General features: G+C 43.0%; 1 protein-coding gene and 1 long non-coding RNA gene across 2 annotated transcripts; both read left to right on the top strand.

Moving 5' to 3' along the window:
* Positions 1-3,015: 3,015 nt before the first annotated feature.
* Positions 3,016-6,156, top strand: PSMB8 (proteasome subunit beta 8). The gene is made up of 6 exons (XM_027876535.1): positions 3,016-3,218; positions 3,723-3,870; positions 4,035-4,146; positions 4,779-4,908; positions 5,412-5,616; positions 5,842-6,156. The coding sequence occupies exons 1-6, from the start codon at positions 3,081-3,083 to the stop codon at positions 5,928-5,930; spliced, it is 822 nt and encodes a 273-aa protein (XP_027732336.1). The 5' UTR covers positions 3,016-3,080; the 3' UTR covers positions 5,931-6,156.
* An 872-nt stretch (positions 6,157-7,028) lies between these two features.
* On the top strand, positions 7,029-17,197 carry LOC114053455. The gene is made up of 4 exons (XR_003570383.1): positions 7,029-8,263; positions 9,135-9,374; positions 9,645-9,693; positions 16,143-17,197. It is a non-coding gene; the product is annotated as an uncharacterized LOC114053455 (long non-coding RNA).
* Positions 17,198-17,615: the final 418 nt, after the last annotated feature.

Here is a 17,615-nt window from a genome sequence, read left to right as displayed (position 1 = left end):
GCTACTCAGAGACTTTGTGTTGGTTCTATCTTCATTTGAAAGGGGGCAAGAATGTGGTTACATGGAGAAGAGAGATTTTGTGCCCTAAGCTTAGCATATCTCTGCCTTTTCCTCCTCCACTCATCTCCATAGCAGAAAAAAATTAGGTTTGAAAACTAGGGAACTTTGAATTCCAGGGCTGTTTGGTAGTTATTCGACAAATAACCACTGCCTGGTTTATCGTTTAGCCTTCAGAACTTAAAATTGAGAAGGATAAGGAATGCTCACCATAAGCAAGGCTGAGGTATTTGGTAGAGGGACTCAATATCCTGAACCAGGAAGACAAATTCAGAGAAACAGCTTAAGGTGAAACTGTTAGTTGGGCTGAAATAACCCAGGTCTTTGTCTAACTCAGCATCTAGGGCTGAGAATCACCTGCTTGGGAGAGAAAAGGCTTATTTGCACTATGTGGGAATAATATAGAAAGCAATACCCTAGCAGGAGTTCCTAACTTGGGATCCACAAACTTATTTAAAAATATTTTTGTATTTTAATATAATTGGCTTCCTTGGTAATCCTCAGTATTTTATTTCATGTTGCATTTTAAAATATCATTCTTAGAAGAAGTCCATAGGCTTTAAGCAGATTGTCAAAGGACTGGATGATAGAAGAAAAGCTTAGAGGAACAAGCCAGGAGAATCAAAGCAGAGGTATCCTGCTGGTGCCATGCCAAAGTTTTTGACTTCTTCTAAAAGGACTAGGAAAGACCTATAAACTTTAAATTAAAAGAAATCTTTTTTTCCTTCGAGGAAGAGATAGCCAAGGATTTCTGCTGAGTCAGAAATTGGAGGTGATAAGTAGCATCTATCTGAGCAGCATTAGAATGAAACTATGATACCATGAGTATTCCCTCCCCCCCCCAGCTAGATCTGGTGGGAGCAGCACAATAATGTGACCAGTCCTTCAGTCACCTCCATTATCCTTTTCTGTGTTTGTACTCTGGTCACACTCCTTCTTGCATGTGCCCCTATCCATTCATATTCCCTACTTGTGTCCCTTCCAAACAGTGATGTGTGAATTTGTAGGCTAGTGCACCCCAGGTTTATGCCAGAAATGTTTTATTACTATGTTTCTTAGTGTACTTTATCAGTAAATATATTTAATTTTAAATGATTATTTCCTCTGGCTATTAAAGTTAAACTATGGGACCCATGAGCTATGGTATTGGGAAATGTAGACCTTCTGAGTACCTTAAAACTAGGGAAGAGTTATTCTTTGGGGAAAAACCAAACCTGTGAGTTGGAAGGGGAGGTGGAAATCCCCAGAGGCACTCCATATAAAGCCTAAAGTTTGCATGCTGTATAGAAGGGCACTGCTTTGGGATTTAGAGGAGCTTGCTTCAAATTTCCTCTCTCTGAGCCTTAGTTTCCTCTTCTGCAAAATGAGGACGTTGAAATTCTCTGGATGATCACTAAAGCTTTTTCTCACGTCAAAATCTGATGATCCTCTGCTGTAAAACGACAAGTTTGGGGGAATCAGGACGGTGCAGTGAGTAAATTTCTGGATTTGCAGGCAGTATATCTGGATCAAAATCCCACTTACTACCAGTGTGACCTTGAGTGAGTCATTTAACTTATGTAGGTTTCGGTTTCTCCACCTGTAAAATAAAGACGTTGGATTAATTGGCCACTAACATCCCTAGTTCTATGATCCCATGAGAGAATCAAATAGGAAAATACACGTAAAGTTCCTTGCCAACTTCAAAATACTAAACGCAGAATGTTGCTGCTGCTATAATCTGCAAATCAGTGCACGTAAAATGGGACGCTCTATACAAAGGTAATGCCTCATTATTATCAGTTCTCAGACTGCTGCTTTACTGCCCCTTAGCCATTCCTTTTCTAATCTTTTCTACCCTCCGTCTTCTCCGCCCTCCTCCGGCCCCAACCCTCTCCCCTCCACCATCTGTTACAAGGTGTCCTGGGACTGGAGGTGGGGTGCCCCTGCTGCTCTATTCTATGTTGGAAGTGAAAGGTGGAGGTGGGGGGCGAAGCAAAGAGAGGGAGCACTTTGCGGAACAGGCTTCACTGCACTCTCCCTGAAGCGCTCACCCCTCTTCTCTTTTTTCCCTCACTTCTTTGCACCGTCTTTCCAAACGAACCGCATTTCTTAGCTTCCCAAGGTTTCACAATTGCCTCTTGGTAGCTTTCTTGACTCAGGTTCGCCTGTGCGAGAGTGCTTGAGAATCTAGTCCAATCAGGAAGGGATCTGTTTCGTGACGTCTTTGGTTGGTAGGCAGATTAGGCTCTCACAGGTTGGAGCCAGGAACTGGGTTTAGGAAATTGCACCCTGAGAAGCCAGATGAAGTTAACCGTGGGGTGTTCGGGGAGTGGGAGAAGAGACTCTGCCCTTGGGTGGCAGCAAATTAAGAAGACAGATGGGCGGGAGGGCATTCCTTCCCCCTAGTATTTTGTTTCATCTCCCCAAGTAGAACTGGACACTGCCAAAGTATCGGGGCTGCTGGGCGGAGAGGTTGGAAGGCGGGACGGAGCGAGGTGTCTCCGCACGCATCTCTCACTCCACCCCAAGGCACTGCCACACTTTGGCTATCCAGAGTGGCTCTCCAGTCGGTGCAGAGGATGATTCCCTCAATCCTCACCCCCACCTCTGCGACTCCCTAGCCCAGGACAATTAATCGGACCCAAGCAACATTCCTGCAGGTTCCAGCTTCTCTGATCTTGTCCAAGGCCCAGCCCGTCTTTTTCAGATGTCCTTCGATAGAAAGTTGCTCTCTCTGGACTCCCTGTCCTTACATGTGGTCCCCACCTTCCTCGTCTCGCCTCCCTCTGTCAGCCCATCTTTCTATCCCTGCTCTCTCTGTGTTCTGAGGCCTCCGTGACAAAACACTACGACACTCTGATAGTACCCACACTGGTTCCCCCAGGCCTTAGGTGTGTGTGTGGGGGGTGGGTGGGCGAGATGGGTGGATGGGGAAGGAAGGCTCTAGCTCTGGCTCCCGCCCTCTCTGTACCAGGCTTTCACTTTCACTTCCCGTGGGTTCCGAGGCTTAGTCCGTGAGCGGAGTGGGGAGAGGGAAGATCATGGCGCTACTCGAAGTATGCGGGGCTCCCTGGGGGCGACAGGTTTCTTGTGGCACGAAGAGTGGACGCCGCCAAGATCCCGGACACTACAGCTTCTCCCTGCGGACCCCGGAACTGGCCGTCCCACGAGGGCTGCAGGTTAGGGCTGGATTGGAATGGGAGTAAAGAGTTAAAAGCTGGCATGAGTAGAGGGGCGGAAGGTTAGGAAGGCATCCTTTCTGTCAGAAAACATCAAAAGATGTTTTGTTAGCGGCCGTGTGGGAAATAGATTGCTGAGCAGTGAGATTGAGTCAAAGGTGGGAGTGGAGAGAACGGGTTCTTTCTGAGTTCAGAGTGAGTTCTAGTCAAATCTCTCCTCTCTCTATTTCCGCCAGCCTGCCAGGGGGGCAAATGTTCTGGTGGAAGTTGAAGGACCTGTCTTATTCCTTGTCTCCTTAGGCCAATTCCCAACCTGTTACTTACATCGTGGTTTTTTTTTCCTTTTGAATCCTTCCTCCCTTCTCATCACTCAGCCTTCTAAGTTCTTGTGCCCTGATGGGTGACTTTCAGTGCTCCCTTTTTTTCTCACATTGTGCAAATCCCTTTGCCTGGTCCATTCCTCCTGAAGCTCTTACTGGCCCTCTCTCTTCTTCCACCCCGCAGCCTCCTGAGTTCCTTCGTTCCCTGGAGGCAGATGCTGCCAATCAAGTCCGAATTGAGATGGCCCATGGTACCACCACATTAGCCTTCAAGTTCCAGCATGGTGTGGTTGTGGCAGTAGATTCTCGGGCCTCAGCTGGGAATTATATTGGTGAGTTTGACTGTTGGGGGCTGGAGTCTGGACATTTTCCATAAGGGAGGAACTTTGAACCTACATCTCTGATTAGGACTGGGGAAGGAAGATTTGGGACTGGAAAAGGACGTGGGTCAGGCTCTTTGCCTTCTACTTAAACCATTGCTTCATTGCTCACTCAGACACTCTGCACGTGAACAAAGTAATTGAGATTAATCCTTACCTTCTGGGCACCATGTCAGGCTGTGCAGCTGACTGTCAATACTGGGAGCGTCTCCTGGCCAAAGAGTGTCGGTAAGGGAGTCTTCAAACATCACCCTAAACTTCTCAATTCTTTCCTTTCCACTCCTGCCAAGATGGAATTCCTCACCTCTTCTTAACTGGTCCTCATCCTGTACTTATCTCACCCACAAATCTCTGCCTCACAAAACTTATCTTTCCATGGGACATGACTTTTCAAATCTCACAGCCTGCCCCACAAATGAGTAAAACTCTGTAAAAGAGAAATCCAAACTATACGGACCTTTTAAAAAGTATAACGTGTATTGGATATAATCTTTAATCCTTTCTGAAAATGGACAGAGGAGCTTTTAAAAAAGTTTAAATGGTTTGGGAGTTTCAGGGCCCTTTTTGAGGGTACTCCTCATGCCCAGCTCTCTGGGGTCTTGAAGCCTTAGGTACTTCAAAATCTAACCTCCAAATTTTCCCTAATGTTCAGGCTCCCCAGTAGATCTTCATCTACTGTCTGTCTCCTCACACAGTTTGAACTTTGTCTGCTGAAGTAGACCACTTGGATCTGTTTTTCCTCCCTCTCCCCATCTCCTTCTAGCCCTAAATGTTTAGCATGATGCCTGGGCCATGGTAGGCATTTAATAAATGCTTATTTATTTGATTAAAATCCCCTCCACCAACCTCTTCCTCATCAGGTTGTACCGCCTTAGGAATGGTGAACGCATCACTGTATCTGCTGCTTCCAAGTTGCTGTCCAACATGATGTGCCAGTACCGAGGCATGGGGCTGTCCATGGGCAGTATGATCTGTGGTTGGGACAAGAAGGTATGTTGTTTTCACTCCACTGCAAATGTGGACTGCCTGAGTTTCATTGTCCCAGTGACTCCACTTCATCAGACATGCTAGATGTTACATGATAGGTGTATGACTGAAGGAAACTCTCCTTCTCTCCTCCCCCATAACAGCTGCTGTTTGAGTAGCACTTAAAGATTCAGAAGACCCTTTCCTCACAAAAATCTATTATGAGCACTATTGTCCCATGTTTCAGATGAGGAAACCGAGGCTCAGAGAGGTTCAGTGATTGCTCCCCAGACATGGCTAGTAAGTGGCATCTAGAATTCAAATCCAGGTTTTCTGATACCAGGTCCATAACCTTTCTCCTATGCCACCTGATTCCACAACTTCTTCCAAGGTCTCATGCTTCTGTTCAAAGTTCTACAAGAATCTCCCAGGTTCTATGATCATTGCCTTGGTTTTAGACTCATTTTATGGCTTCTCTTGAATTCTTTGTTGCCTCCCCCTAAGTCTCTCTTCCTCTTTTCCTTCAGGGCCCTGGACTGTATTATGTGAATGACAATGGGACAAGACTCTCAGGGACTATGTTTTCCACAGGCAGTGGAAATAGTTATGCCTATGGAGTTCTGGATAGTGGCTACCGGCCTGACCTCAGTCCTCAGGAAGCTTATGACCTTGGCCGGCGGGCCATTGTCCATGCCACCCACCGGGATAGCTACTCTGGGGGTTTCGTCAATAGTAAGAGACTAACTCCAACTCCATTTCCCAGTGCCCAGTAGGTGGGGGGAGGGGGGGAGATAAGAGATATTCAGGGTACTGGATATCCTGATTAGAATCTTGAATTAAAAAGTGGACCTTAATTTTCACAATTTAAGGCTACTCAGATAAGGGGCATGGGAATTCTTCCAAAGGGGCTTAGATCAGTGATAAAGAACTCTCCATTTCTCTTCCATTTTCCCACAGTGTACCACATGAAAGAGGATGGCTGGGTGAAGGTGGAGAGTTCAGATGTCAGTAACCTATTCCATGAGTACTTGAAGACCCAGGGGTGACTTTGGAGACTGCAAGATTAACTCCACTGGGAAGACTCAGGAAGCTGATCCAGCCAAGGCCCCAGAAGTTGGATAACTGGATTCCCCAGGAGAAGAAAGAGCAGTAGCCTGGGCCCAACTGAGATAAAACAGACTTGAGCCACAATTCAATATTCCATTGATTTTCTAACTTAGTAGCATTTTCTGTACTCAGTCTTATGAAATAAAATAAGTGCTCAAAAAAGGATTCTGTTATGGCTGAATGGAGCTATGGCTATTGGGAGGGTTGTGGGATTGGGAAAGAATTCGGGCAGAAATGAGGAGACATTAGGATTCCCCTTAGGTATACACTCTGGAATTTTGACTCTGACCCTCAATCTTCTCAGACATATGGTCTTGTTCTTTCTCAATGTCTTCTATCTTCCTTCTTAACTCCAGGCCTACAAGGGATTGGACTTCATCTGTTTAGGGCAGCACTGATCTTTTTCAGTTAAAAACCCCATTTTTGAAGTCTTCTTCAGAGTCCTTCTGTCCAAGGAGTCCTCTGTGAGGCCTCTCAGAGTATTCCCAATAGAGGAGAGAAAAAGACAACAGGAAGTTGCTGAGGTATGAGAGAAAAGAAAGGAACCAGCTTAGGCAAAAGGGGATGAGAAAGAGGGCCATTTTGAACTAAGTGCTAGGGTTATAGCAGGCAGCAAAGAAAGTCAAAGATTTGAAAGCAGCAACAGTATGGGATTTTCTCCAGGAACAGAGGGTTAGGGAAGGGAAAAAATTCTCCAAGGTGCAGAATATAGGGGAACCAGTGTATTGGGATTTAGAGGACTTCAGAAAGTGAAGCTACAACTTGACCTTGGAGATTTTCCCTGGGTCCCATCAAAGTCAGACATCTAAGAGACCCTAAAAGGGTCTATCCCAGTAATAAAAATAGGTTGGAATTGTTAAAGGTTGTGGTAGGGAGCACTGGTTCTGGAGTCAGAATATCCAGGATTCTCACCCTTACCACTGCCTAGTTGGGTGAGGTCACCTACCCTACCTGAGTCTTCTCATCTCTATAAGGGGAGGCTTGGACTAAGTGTTCCTTAAGGTCTCTTTCTTTCACTTTTAAGACTGATACCAACTTTGCTTAATATGTTAATCACTGTCAAACTTTACTGTCTGTGAAATGGTGCACTTGTAATTTACCTTTTTATATGTTGTCTGCACTACAGGATTTGTCTCCCTACTCCTGCAGAGCCCCAGCATTTTTTTGCACCCTAAATGGTTGCCTAAGCATGGTTGTGATCATGAAGAACTGTGGAGAATGGTTACAACAATACAAAAGAAATAAGGGGTGAGATGGTAAGGTCCAGGTAGGTTCCGCCCTACCCTTCTCCCTCAAAATCCACAAAACTCCGGTGGAGGAAGTGAAAGTCAGTGGAAATCTCAGTTTGGATGTATCTTTTTCTGTTGGTCACAAAGGGACCATCCTTGATTTGTACTCAGACAAATATTGGGGTAGCTGAGATTGGGGAGAGAGGTGAGTGGCCTAAGTTCAGGGCTCAGGTCAGTGATTTCCAATCATGGTTTACAAAATTCTCCAAATAACAACTCCTTTTAATTCACTTTGAGTTGTAAAACCCATTGTATTGTGATCCACATTGCCTTCCTTGGAGGGCTGAGGGGAAAAAGTATAGCGTCAGACCAAGTTTGACCGATCATCATGGTTACAAAATTTAGGAAACCTTGGCTTAAGTCTTTATCCCACTTGCTACCTCGTCTCGGGCACCAGCACATGATAGTTGAGGAAAAAACTCCGGCGGATTTATCAGTGGCCTGCACTATTGGCGGGGCTGGGATCGGAGGCCTCGGAAGGAGGGAGTTAGGCTGGCAAGGGCGAAAGTGAAAGTGGCGAAGTCCCAGGCTAGAAGGAAAAGGGAAATAACACAGTGGGAGCCCGGGCTAGAGCTGGAACTGGAACCTCACAGAGCAGCAAATGCTCAGTGCCTTGATTGCTAAGCCAGCGCCTCCTCCCCAACCCGCCTCCCTGGTCCCATACCCCAGGGGATTCGTTTCAGTTGGGGAATTTTTGAGAGAAACCTGTCCCCATTTTCCCTTATCTACCTCTGTTTCTCTCAGGAACTCTCCCTTCATCTTCAACAAATATTAGAGAATGATCTTTGCCATCCTGGTTTTTCCTATGAGATTGAGGAAGTGAACACTCCACAGAAGGAAACACATACAAATAAACTAACCAACTCCAACTCTCAAGGCTGAGGCTTAATGGAAAGGCACTGTAGGGGACTGGAAAAGACTCTCACTGAATGTGGAGCCAGAGGGATCCACGCTCTGCCACTGGCCAGGTCACCACTCTCCATGTAATTCCCCTTCATGAGATAATTTCTTCATCTCTAAAATGATAGGCTTGGGGAGCAGAACATACATTTTAAACTGTAAGGGATCTTAAAGACCTCATGAGGAACAGAGAACCAGAGAGGTTAAGTAACTTGACCAAGGTCACATAAGGAGTAAGTAGCAGAGTCACGACTTAAAACCAGTTCCTTTGGATTCTGAATCCAGTTCTGTGACAGATGATTTCTAAGGCATCTTCATGCTCTAAATCCTAGGTCTGGTTGAAAATCCAGTGAATGTCTTGGAGAACAGATAACAAAGAGCATCACTTCCCTCAGAGCAGAGAGTTGAGAGATTGCTAGGATAAAGAATCCTATACATGCCACGTACTGTAGCTCAATCAGAGATTTTTGTCTGATTGCTCTCATTTGTTATAATTTATGGTTCAATCTAGTGAGGGGAAGGGGAAGGAAATATCTGAAGGCAAAAAAAATGATGAAAAATAAAAATCCTATGACTGAGACCTTGCTGAAGAGGATGAAGTCATAGAAAGGGCAGATCTGGTGGGTGGTACTGTTGTCTAGATGACACTGATGGTGGGGTGAATGTGGGACTTAGAAGTTCTGTCCCCTATTATTCCTTCAGGTTTCTTTCACAGAGCCTACTACACAATTCCCTATCCCAAATCTCTGGGTTCTCCTATTTCTAACCCACAAGATATTGTTCTGTTTGTTGCAGACTTCTGGGAGTCTGACTCCCTCCAGAGCTCCTTGAGTTCTGGTTGGAAGGGGCTTTACAAATGGAAGGACTGTGGGGAGTGGGGTGCTAAGCCTATTAAAGGAGTTTGGGAAGATGGCAGAACTACTCCTTCTCTTGTGTTTGGTCCCACCCCTGTAGGTGTCAGAGGTCCTTGGTTTCTCACTCTGGGGTCCTTCACTCTGGACTGCTGGTCTGGCAGCTCTGTGAGTCTAACTACTGAGATATGAGGATACAGAGCCAGATTGGGTTGGATGGAACATGCTAAGCCTTCTGCCTCAGCCCAGGAGAACAAAACTATGATGTTGAGGCTGTTGATGATTTTTTAGGTTGACTCTCCCTTCTTCACTGCTGCCTTCTTCTTGTTGACTGCAGTCATAGGTAAGTGAGGGAAAGCTGAATACAGTTGGGGATGTGTGTGTCAAAAAGTGCTCTTAGGTCACCTAGGTGGTGCAGTGGATAGAGCACCAGCCCTGGGTTCAGGAAGATCTGAGTTCAAATCTGGTCTCAGACACATAATACTTAACTGTGTGACCCTGGACAAGTCACTTAATCCCATTGCCTATCCAAAAAAGAAAAAAAAAAGTGCTCTTGATACAGCTTCCTCATCCCACTCTCAAATCTCACCTATCATGTTCTACCTCTCCCCAGGTAAGACATTCATCTCATACTACACTGATTGTGTGGCTGGAATTCTGAGGTAAGACTTTGACTCTGATGTCTTTTTGTCAGTGCCTTTGTGTGCCTCTTTTCTATTGAGAAGTCAGTGATTAGGAAATGGAAGAGAAATAGGAATGCATGTTCTAATTTTGAAAATGCATTTTAAGCTCTTACTATGTGCCAGGAATTGTGCTAAGCATTTTACAAGTATCTCATTTGATCCTCACAACAATCCTGTGAGGTAGGTTAACCCAATTATCCCTATTATATAACTCTATTATCTCTATTTTATAAATGGGAAAACTGAGGTAAACAGAGATTAAATGACTTGCCCAGTCAAACAACTAGTAAGTATCTGAGGTCAGCTTTGAATTCAAGTTTTCCTGGCTCCAAGCCCAGCTCTCTATCCACTATGCCACCTAGTTGGGGGACAACCACTTCTACATCCTTAAGGATTTTGCCACTTGGTACCTGCATGACCTTAAATAAGTCACCTTACTTCTTTGGGCCTCATTTTTTTCATCTGTAAAATGACAGGAGGTTGGACTAAATGTCCTCTAAGGTCTGTTTCAACCACACAGTTCTCTGATTCTATGAACTTTAGGGTTTTTTCTCAGTTCCCAAACCTTTCCTATTGGTTAGTTGCCGCTTATATACAGAGTCCTGCTCTCTCAAAGGTTAGGAAACACACCTCTCCCATAAGACAAAGCGCTAGGTCTAATCTTATGGGAGTGAAACAATCTCCACTTTTAGAAAATTCTAAGCCTGATGGGGGACAGAAAGACTGTGTTCTAGGAGTCCTGAATATGATGAGACAAAGTCCACATATTTGAAAGGCTTAAGAAACATGAGCATTCACTGTCGTTCTCCCCCAATGGAATTTAAGGAGCACCCCCTCTGTGCACAGCACACAGAAGTGTAAGTGAATCTAATGCCAAAGGGGTCAATAAGTGTGGAGTGCTATGTCTTTCTTCTGGAGGTAAGTCATATTCCACACTCCCAGGTACCCTTAATGTCTCAACCCTAAAGTGGTTCTATTTCTATCTCCACTCTTGGCTGCTTTACATCTATAAGCTTATCTCCAGAGTAGCTTTCTAATCAGATGGACACTATCCTCCACTATCCCTCCTGAAGGACTTTGCTTCTAGGATTATTGCCTTCTTCTCTATGTCTTCTATGTCTTCCTCTTTACTGACTCCACCTTCTCCATTTTCAAAGATGCTTATGTCTCCTCTATCTCAAAACACAAACAAAATAACCCGTGTAACACTGATTTCACACATTTAGAGGCTGTGTGTGTGACCCACATAGGTTATGTATATCTCCACATGGATTTGTCTAAATGTGACTCAGGGAGAATGATGAGAATATGTATAAATAAATGTATATGTATATCTATACATACATGCATATCTGTATATGATGTATGTATGAGTGTATGTATATCTATAGATCTGTGTGTGTGTGTGTGTGTGTGTGTGTGTGTGTATTCTGGAATCTTGCCCATCCATCCCCAAAGAACATGATTCTTGCCTAGAGGGGAAAAGTAGAAGGGGCCACTGAAGCTGCCTTCTCTGCTCTCCTTAGACAAAGGGTACCACACTAAAATTATCTGTCCCTTGAATATTGTTAGTCTAGAGGAAATTATTTTTTCTTGGATTCATGCTATTTTATTAGTCATTGGTCCTTAAAGAGAAAGGGGTGTGCTAAGCTTTTATCAAACCTTTCCCACCAAATTCTAGAGTGAATAGTGAGTAGACTCATTTAATGGAGCAGATAGAAAATAGAAACCAAAGAAGTTATGTGGGTTAGAATATATCAGAAAATACACAGAGTGAATAAACTGCTCCCCTCAGGTTTTAAATACTGTAGTTCAACCAGGAAAGGGTCCCCAGTCTCACCCAAGGTAAAAGTCCTTGGAGTCTCTAGGGAGCAAACTTGGAAATCAAAGCCATGTTAAGGTATTGGCTTTCCCCTACATGTCTGCCTTCCAAAGTATCTCTCTCTCTGTCTCTCTCTCTAGTTAGAATCATGTGTGTTCTCTATTGAAACAGGAAGAATATTTTTCCTTTCCAAATTCTTGCATCAACTATGCCCCTCCTACAGATTGGCAGTGTTGAGGCTTCAATCTTTCATCCATCTTGAGAATTGGGTTACATGTGTGGGTGATCCTGACTATCCCATCTAATTCCTGCCTTTTGACTGCTAATCTTCTAGAATGAGCAAACCACTTCTACTATTTCCATTTTTTCATCTTCTTTAACTCTCTATTATATGTTTTTTGTCCCTACCTCTATCCTGAAACAGCATTCCCAGAGTTCCTCAGCAACCTCTCCATTGCCAAATCCAATGGCCTTCTTTTAGTCTCCATTCTCCTTCAGTATTTCATAGCGTTTGACATTTTGATCATTTTCTTCTGACCTTACTTTCTCTTCTCAGCTTCTGTGATATTGTACAATTTTGGTTCTCTTCTTACCTACTTAACATCCTTGTCTTTTGTTCTGATGTGCTCTCCAAATTCTTAGTTGGGGACATTCCTCAGAGTTCCAACTTTTTCCAATCTACTGTGCCTGAAGCTGCTTCGTGCTGATGACTCCACATTCACCAAGTTCAGGTCCTCATCACATCTCATCTTGACTGCTGTAATAGATTCCCAGTCAGTCTCTCTGCCTCAAGCTTTTCTTCTCAATCCATCCTTCACCCAGCTGCCAAACTGGTATTCTTCAAGTCCAGGTCTGACCATGTTACTCTCTTCTTCAAAAGCTCCCTCTTGCCTCTAGAGTAAACTACAAACTCCTCTGTCTGGCATTGAAAGCCCTTTATAATTTGGAGCTACTGTACCTTTCCAACTTGTTATACATCACTCACCTTCAAATATTCTAATTCCAGCCAAAGTGGCCTAATCCAGAGGTGGGGAAACTGTGGCCTTCTAGGTCCTTGGGTGTGACCTTTTGACTGAGTCCAAGTTTTACAGAACAAATCCTTTTTTTAAAGAGATTTGTTCTGTGAAGTTTGAATTCAGTCAAAGGGCTGAGCTTGAGGACCTAGAAATAGGTTTCACCAGACTGCCAAGAGGGTCCATGAACCAAGAACTCTTGTCCTAGCTCAGTTTCAAACTTTTATATCAATAGTATGCAGGCAAGCAGCATTTTTGTGGCTACATGGTTTATTAAAAACAATAACACTTCAAGGAAGCCATGTGCTTGTCTGTCATGGAACCTCGGCCCAGTCCTCTGCCTTGTGAACCTCCTCCCACTGACTATCTGACAATGTACCATTGGTATCCAGAGGACCTGGATTCAGATCTTGGATCTGCTACTTATCTGTTTGACTTCCAACAAGTCACCTTAGCACTCTGGGACTCAGTTTCAACCACCATAAAATGAGGGTATTGGACTAATCAGGGAGATTGCATTCATATAGAAATGAGGGGGCACTAATCCATACATAAGTATCCCCCTGGACTGCATATTGGCTTAGTTTTAAAATGTAATATTATTTATGTTTTATTGTATTTTTATTGTGTTAAGTATTTTCCAATTACATTTTAATCTTTTTTGGGGGAGGTTTCACCCCTTTGGACTAGATGATATTTGAAGCCTCTTTCACCTTCAATTTATGTATCTTGTGCTTTCAGGTGTCCAAAAAAAAGTAACTCTCATATGGACTAAAAATTAAAAAGAAGGCTGAATTCACTTATGAAGCAGAATCATGAAGAGTCTTCCATGGGCCCAAGTTCCTATCAGACATTCAAACCTCATCAATGTCTGTCACTGGGTCCTATTTCTTGTTAGGCACAGGGCCATAGGATTCTGATTCTCTCAGTAGAGACACCTCAGAAAATCAGCTTCTCTTTGGGAAGACTTGAAATCCCAGAATCTCAGAGTTGGAAAGGGCATCAGAGGTCCCTTACTCCAACCCAAGAGCTCTTTCTGCAACATATCTGACAATCCAATCATTTACTTGAAGACTTTCAGAACTCATTTCTCCAGATGCAGCCTATTCCATAATCTGTTATCAAGTCCTATTGATTTTCCCTTCATAACATCTTGCATGTATGCCCCCTTCTCTCCTCTGAGGCTGCCACCATCCTGTTGTAGGCCTTTACCTCTTCATGCTGGATTATTGCAATAGCCTGCAGGGGGCAGTCGGTCTGCCTCAAGTCTCTCCCCACTTTAGTCCATTCCACTCTCAGCTGTCAAACTGAACTTGGTGCAGGTGTGACCTGTTTCTCTCCACCCCTCTCCCCATGCCCTATTCAATAAATTCCAGTCATTTTCTGTTACCTCTAAGATCAAGTATATAATCTTCAGTTTGGTGTTCAAAGCTCTTCATAACTGGCCCCCTTCATCCTTTCCAGTCTTTTTCCATCTTAGTCACCCTGACAAGTTCTGTGAGCCAGAGACATTGGCCTCTGAGGTGTCCCTTGGCTAAGATATTCCACCTCCCCACTTGAAGCATTTTCACTGGCTGTCTGCCATTCCTGCAATGCTCTCCCTTCTTATCTCTGCCTTCTCCCTTTCCTGACTTCTGGGTCCCAGTTAAAATCTTACCTTTGACTTTGACTAAAGTTAGAGAATGGGCAAGCACCTTCTAGATTTGAGATAGAAGCAGGCAAATCATAATGGAGAGATTTCTTATCATTTTCTAAACTAGTACCAATATTCCAGTGATAAGAGAGATTTCTTGAAGGAAAGGGGAGAGACAATTTAATCTAACCTTCTTACTTTTATGGGTAAGGAACCTGAGGCCCATGTAAAACAGCTACTTAGTGAGTTAGTGGAATTTTTTCTTCCTTGATACTTGTCTCTTTCAATATATCTGCCATAAGCCTGCCTCCCTCTGGTTCTCTTAATATCTTGCTAATGCCCACCCATTTGTTGTTTCTCATTCTTACTTCATGATTGGTCATGACTTTTCTGGTCTATATATACATAATAATGGATTTTATGCTACTCCTGGCATTTATCTCCTGGGCAGATTGTTGGTAACCCATGGAGGGCTACTTATGCCTAAGTTATGCCTTTTCCTATTGTCTTGTTTTAATAGTAATTTTGGTCCCCCCTCAACTAGATCATGGTATTCTATGATTCACAAGCATGCAATGTCATTTAAAAAAATAGACATTAATGAGATGAGTAGTTTGTAATTACTGAAAGCACCACGCGATTTCTCAAATGAAATACAGTCTATTCTTCTCCTCCTATTCAATTCTGGATCCAGCTCATTGTCCATTTGGTATTCCTATCAAAGAGACTAACAGACAACCTGAATGAACAGACCACCCCTTGAGGTACATGTTATTGAGAGTTAAGGCAATATGGAAGTTTTCTCCACTTTGCTTTGGTATTGCCATAGATTTCCCTTCAGAGATTTTGTAGTGATGGATGCAATTTGTGTGATGTCATATGGGAATGGGAGGAATTGGAAAATCCCATCATGCAGAGAGAATTATCCTTTTGTTTGGATTCAGGGCATAACATCCTCCATGCCACTGGCAGATTGGTGCAGTGGAACATAAATAACTTTTGAAACTCAATGTTCTGGGTTCTGATCCTGGCATTCTTATTTGCTATGACTTTACTTACTGAGAGTGAGTTTCCTTTCCTATAAAATAAGAGGATTGATATAAATGAAGTCTAAAACCTCACTAATGTCTAAGCCATAGGACTATAGTTGAAGAAGTATTTCTGTTTTATTTTCACTTCATGGCAGTGCTCTGTAGTTCACGTAAGATTTCTGTATTGTAGTTATCAAAGAATCTTCTATCTTTTTAACATATGGTGGAAGATGACTTGCTTGATGATAGTCTTCAAGGGTCTACCCATTGACTACCATTTGACTCTACCGAGTCAAATGCTTAAAACAATTATTAGCAGTAGGCATTGTGGGATCTCATATGTTCTATACTTGTCTGTCTGAGGATTTAGAGTCAGGTCTTCCTGACTCCAAGCCCAGTGCTTTATCCACTAAGCCATCCAATTGCCCTATGAAAGAGGGAGGAGACTAGGGCTAGATAAATTGATATGAGATAATTGAACCAATGAAAGCTGATGAGATCACCAAGTAAAAGAATGCTTAGAGAAAAGAGAAATGAGTCCAGGACATAGCTTTGGGAGACTCCAACAATCAATGGATGCATGAAGAACCAGTAAAAAGTGATCAAGACAGGAAAACCAGGAAAAAACAGTGTCATGAAAACCTGGAGAATAGATGAAATGCAGGAGAAGAAGGTGGTCAATGCTGTGAAATCATGTAGCCTAGTGAAGAAGAATGAGAATTGATAAGAAGACATGAGATTTAGTGATGAAAGACATCATTGGTATCTTTGGAGAAAAGTTTCAGTTGAATATTGGAAGTCAGATTAGAGAGGGTTTGGAAGAGAGTGAGAAGAGAGGAAATAAGTACATAAATTGCATATGATTTTTTCAAGGAGGTTAGCTGAAAAAAAAGAAACATAATCACACAATCTTCTGATTCCTTTCCCAGGTTCCTTCATTCTTACAAGCAAGCAAACAAACCTTCAATTGATCCCCTCAAGTTAAGCTCAGCAATGGAAAGAATACTGACTTTAGAGTCCTAGCATCTAGCTTTAAATCCTACTTTGACCTTTACTCCCTGTGTGACATTGGGCAAGTCCCTAAAGAAAGAAAAATTCTGTGAAGAAGGCAAAGCTGATGAGAACAGGACCTAAAGAGAGGTTGGAATTGCCCATCTTCTCTCTACATCCCAGAAGCTGGAAGAGCTGAGATCCCTCTTCTCTCCCACTCTCACCAACTCTGCCTGCCTCTGACACAAGCATGAAACATTGAGAAATCAATTTCCACCAATCAGGAGAGAGTACCATGTAATGGCCCTTTGAGCCAAGGCTTACACAGCTAAACTAGAAAAATTACGATCTACTCATATCCTACTCAATTCTCAACCTCTTTTAGTATGACTTTTGTCTATCATACAACTGAAAGTTCTCTCTTCAAGGTATCCAAAAATGACTTAGTTGCTAAAGACAATGGACTTTTCTCAACCTTCATCCTTCCTGGTTTCTCTACTACTTTTGTCATTGTTGACTTTCTCCCATTCTTGGGGAATTTTTTCTCTGTTTCCCTTTCACTGTTTTCCCTTAGTTTTCCTAACATGTTGATCACTTCTCTCATTCTGTTTTGCTGGGTCGTATTCATGACGTACACTCTTAGTTGGAAGTCTCCTAAATTTTTGTTCTGGGCCTACTTTCCTCTTTACCCACTTTCCCATTTTACCCACTCTCTACCACCACCACCATCACTACTTAGTAGTAGTAGTGACTCCTACTCCTAGTGCAACTGTTACTGTTACTACTAGTGTTGTTGCTGCCACTCCATCTCTCAGCTCTGGACATTTTCTCTGGTTAGCCTCCATACTCTCCCTTGTCAGCTTCACCTATACTTACTTCCCTGATTTACTTTAAGCCCTAACTAAAATTCTATCAATTATTGGAAGTCTTCCCCAGCCCCTCTTAATTCTAGTGCCCTCCCTCTGTTATTTATTTGCTATTTATTTTCTTTGTATACACGTTTGTTCATTACCTCCCCCATTAGAATGAGGGCAGCGACTGTCTTTTGCCTCAATTTGTATCCTCACGGATTAGCATAGTGGCTGGCACCTTATAGGTGCTGATTAAATGTGTATTGATTGATTACTGTTGCTGTTACTACTGTTACTGCTACTACTATTATTGCTGTTACTACTACCCCTAGCCAGCATTTTTTTTTAGTGCTTCAAGGTTTTCAAATCACTTTATGTTATCTCATTTGACCTTCATAATAAACCTGTGAGATATGTATTTGTCCTCATTTTACACATATGGAAACAAATTGAGAAAGGTCAAGGAACTTGATCCGGAACATAGTGAGTGAATGCCTAAGGCAGGATTAGAATTTCTTTCTGACTCCCAAATTTAGCACTCAATTCACTATACTATTTAGC

The sequence above is a fragment of the Vombatus ursinus genome, unplaced genomic scaffold (genome assembly GCF_900497805.2).
Source record: "Vombatus ursinus unplaced genomic scaffold, bare-nosed wombat genome assembly UNPS02014811.1, whole genome shotgun sequence".
NCBI classification, from domain to species: domain Eukaryota; kingdom Metazoa; phylum Chordata; class Mammalia; order Diprotodontia; family Vombatidae; genus Vombatus; species Vombatus ursinus.
This window is presented reverse-complemented; position numbering and strand designations above follow the sequence as displayed.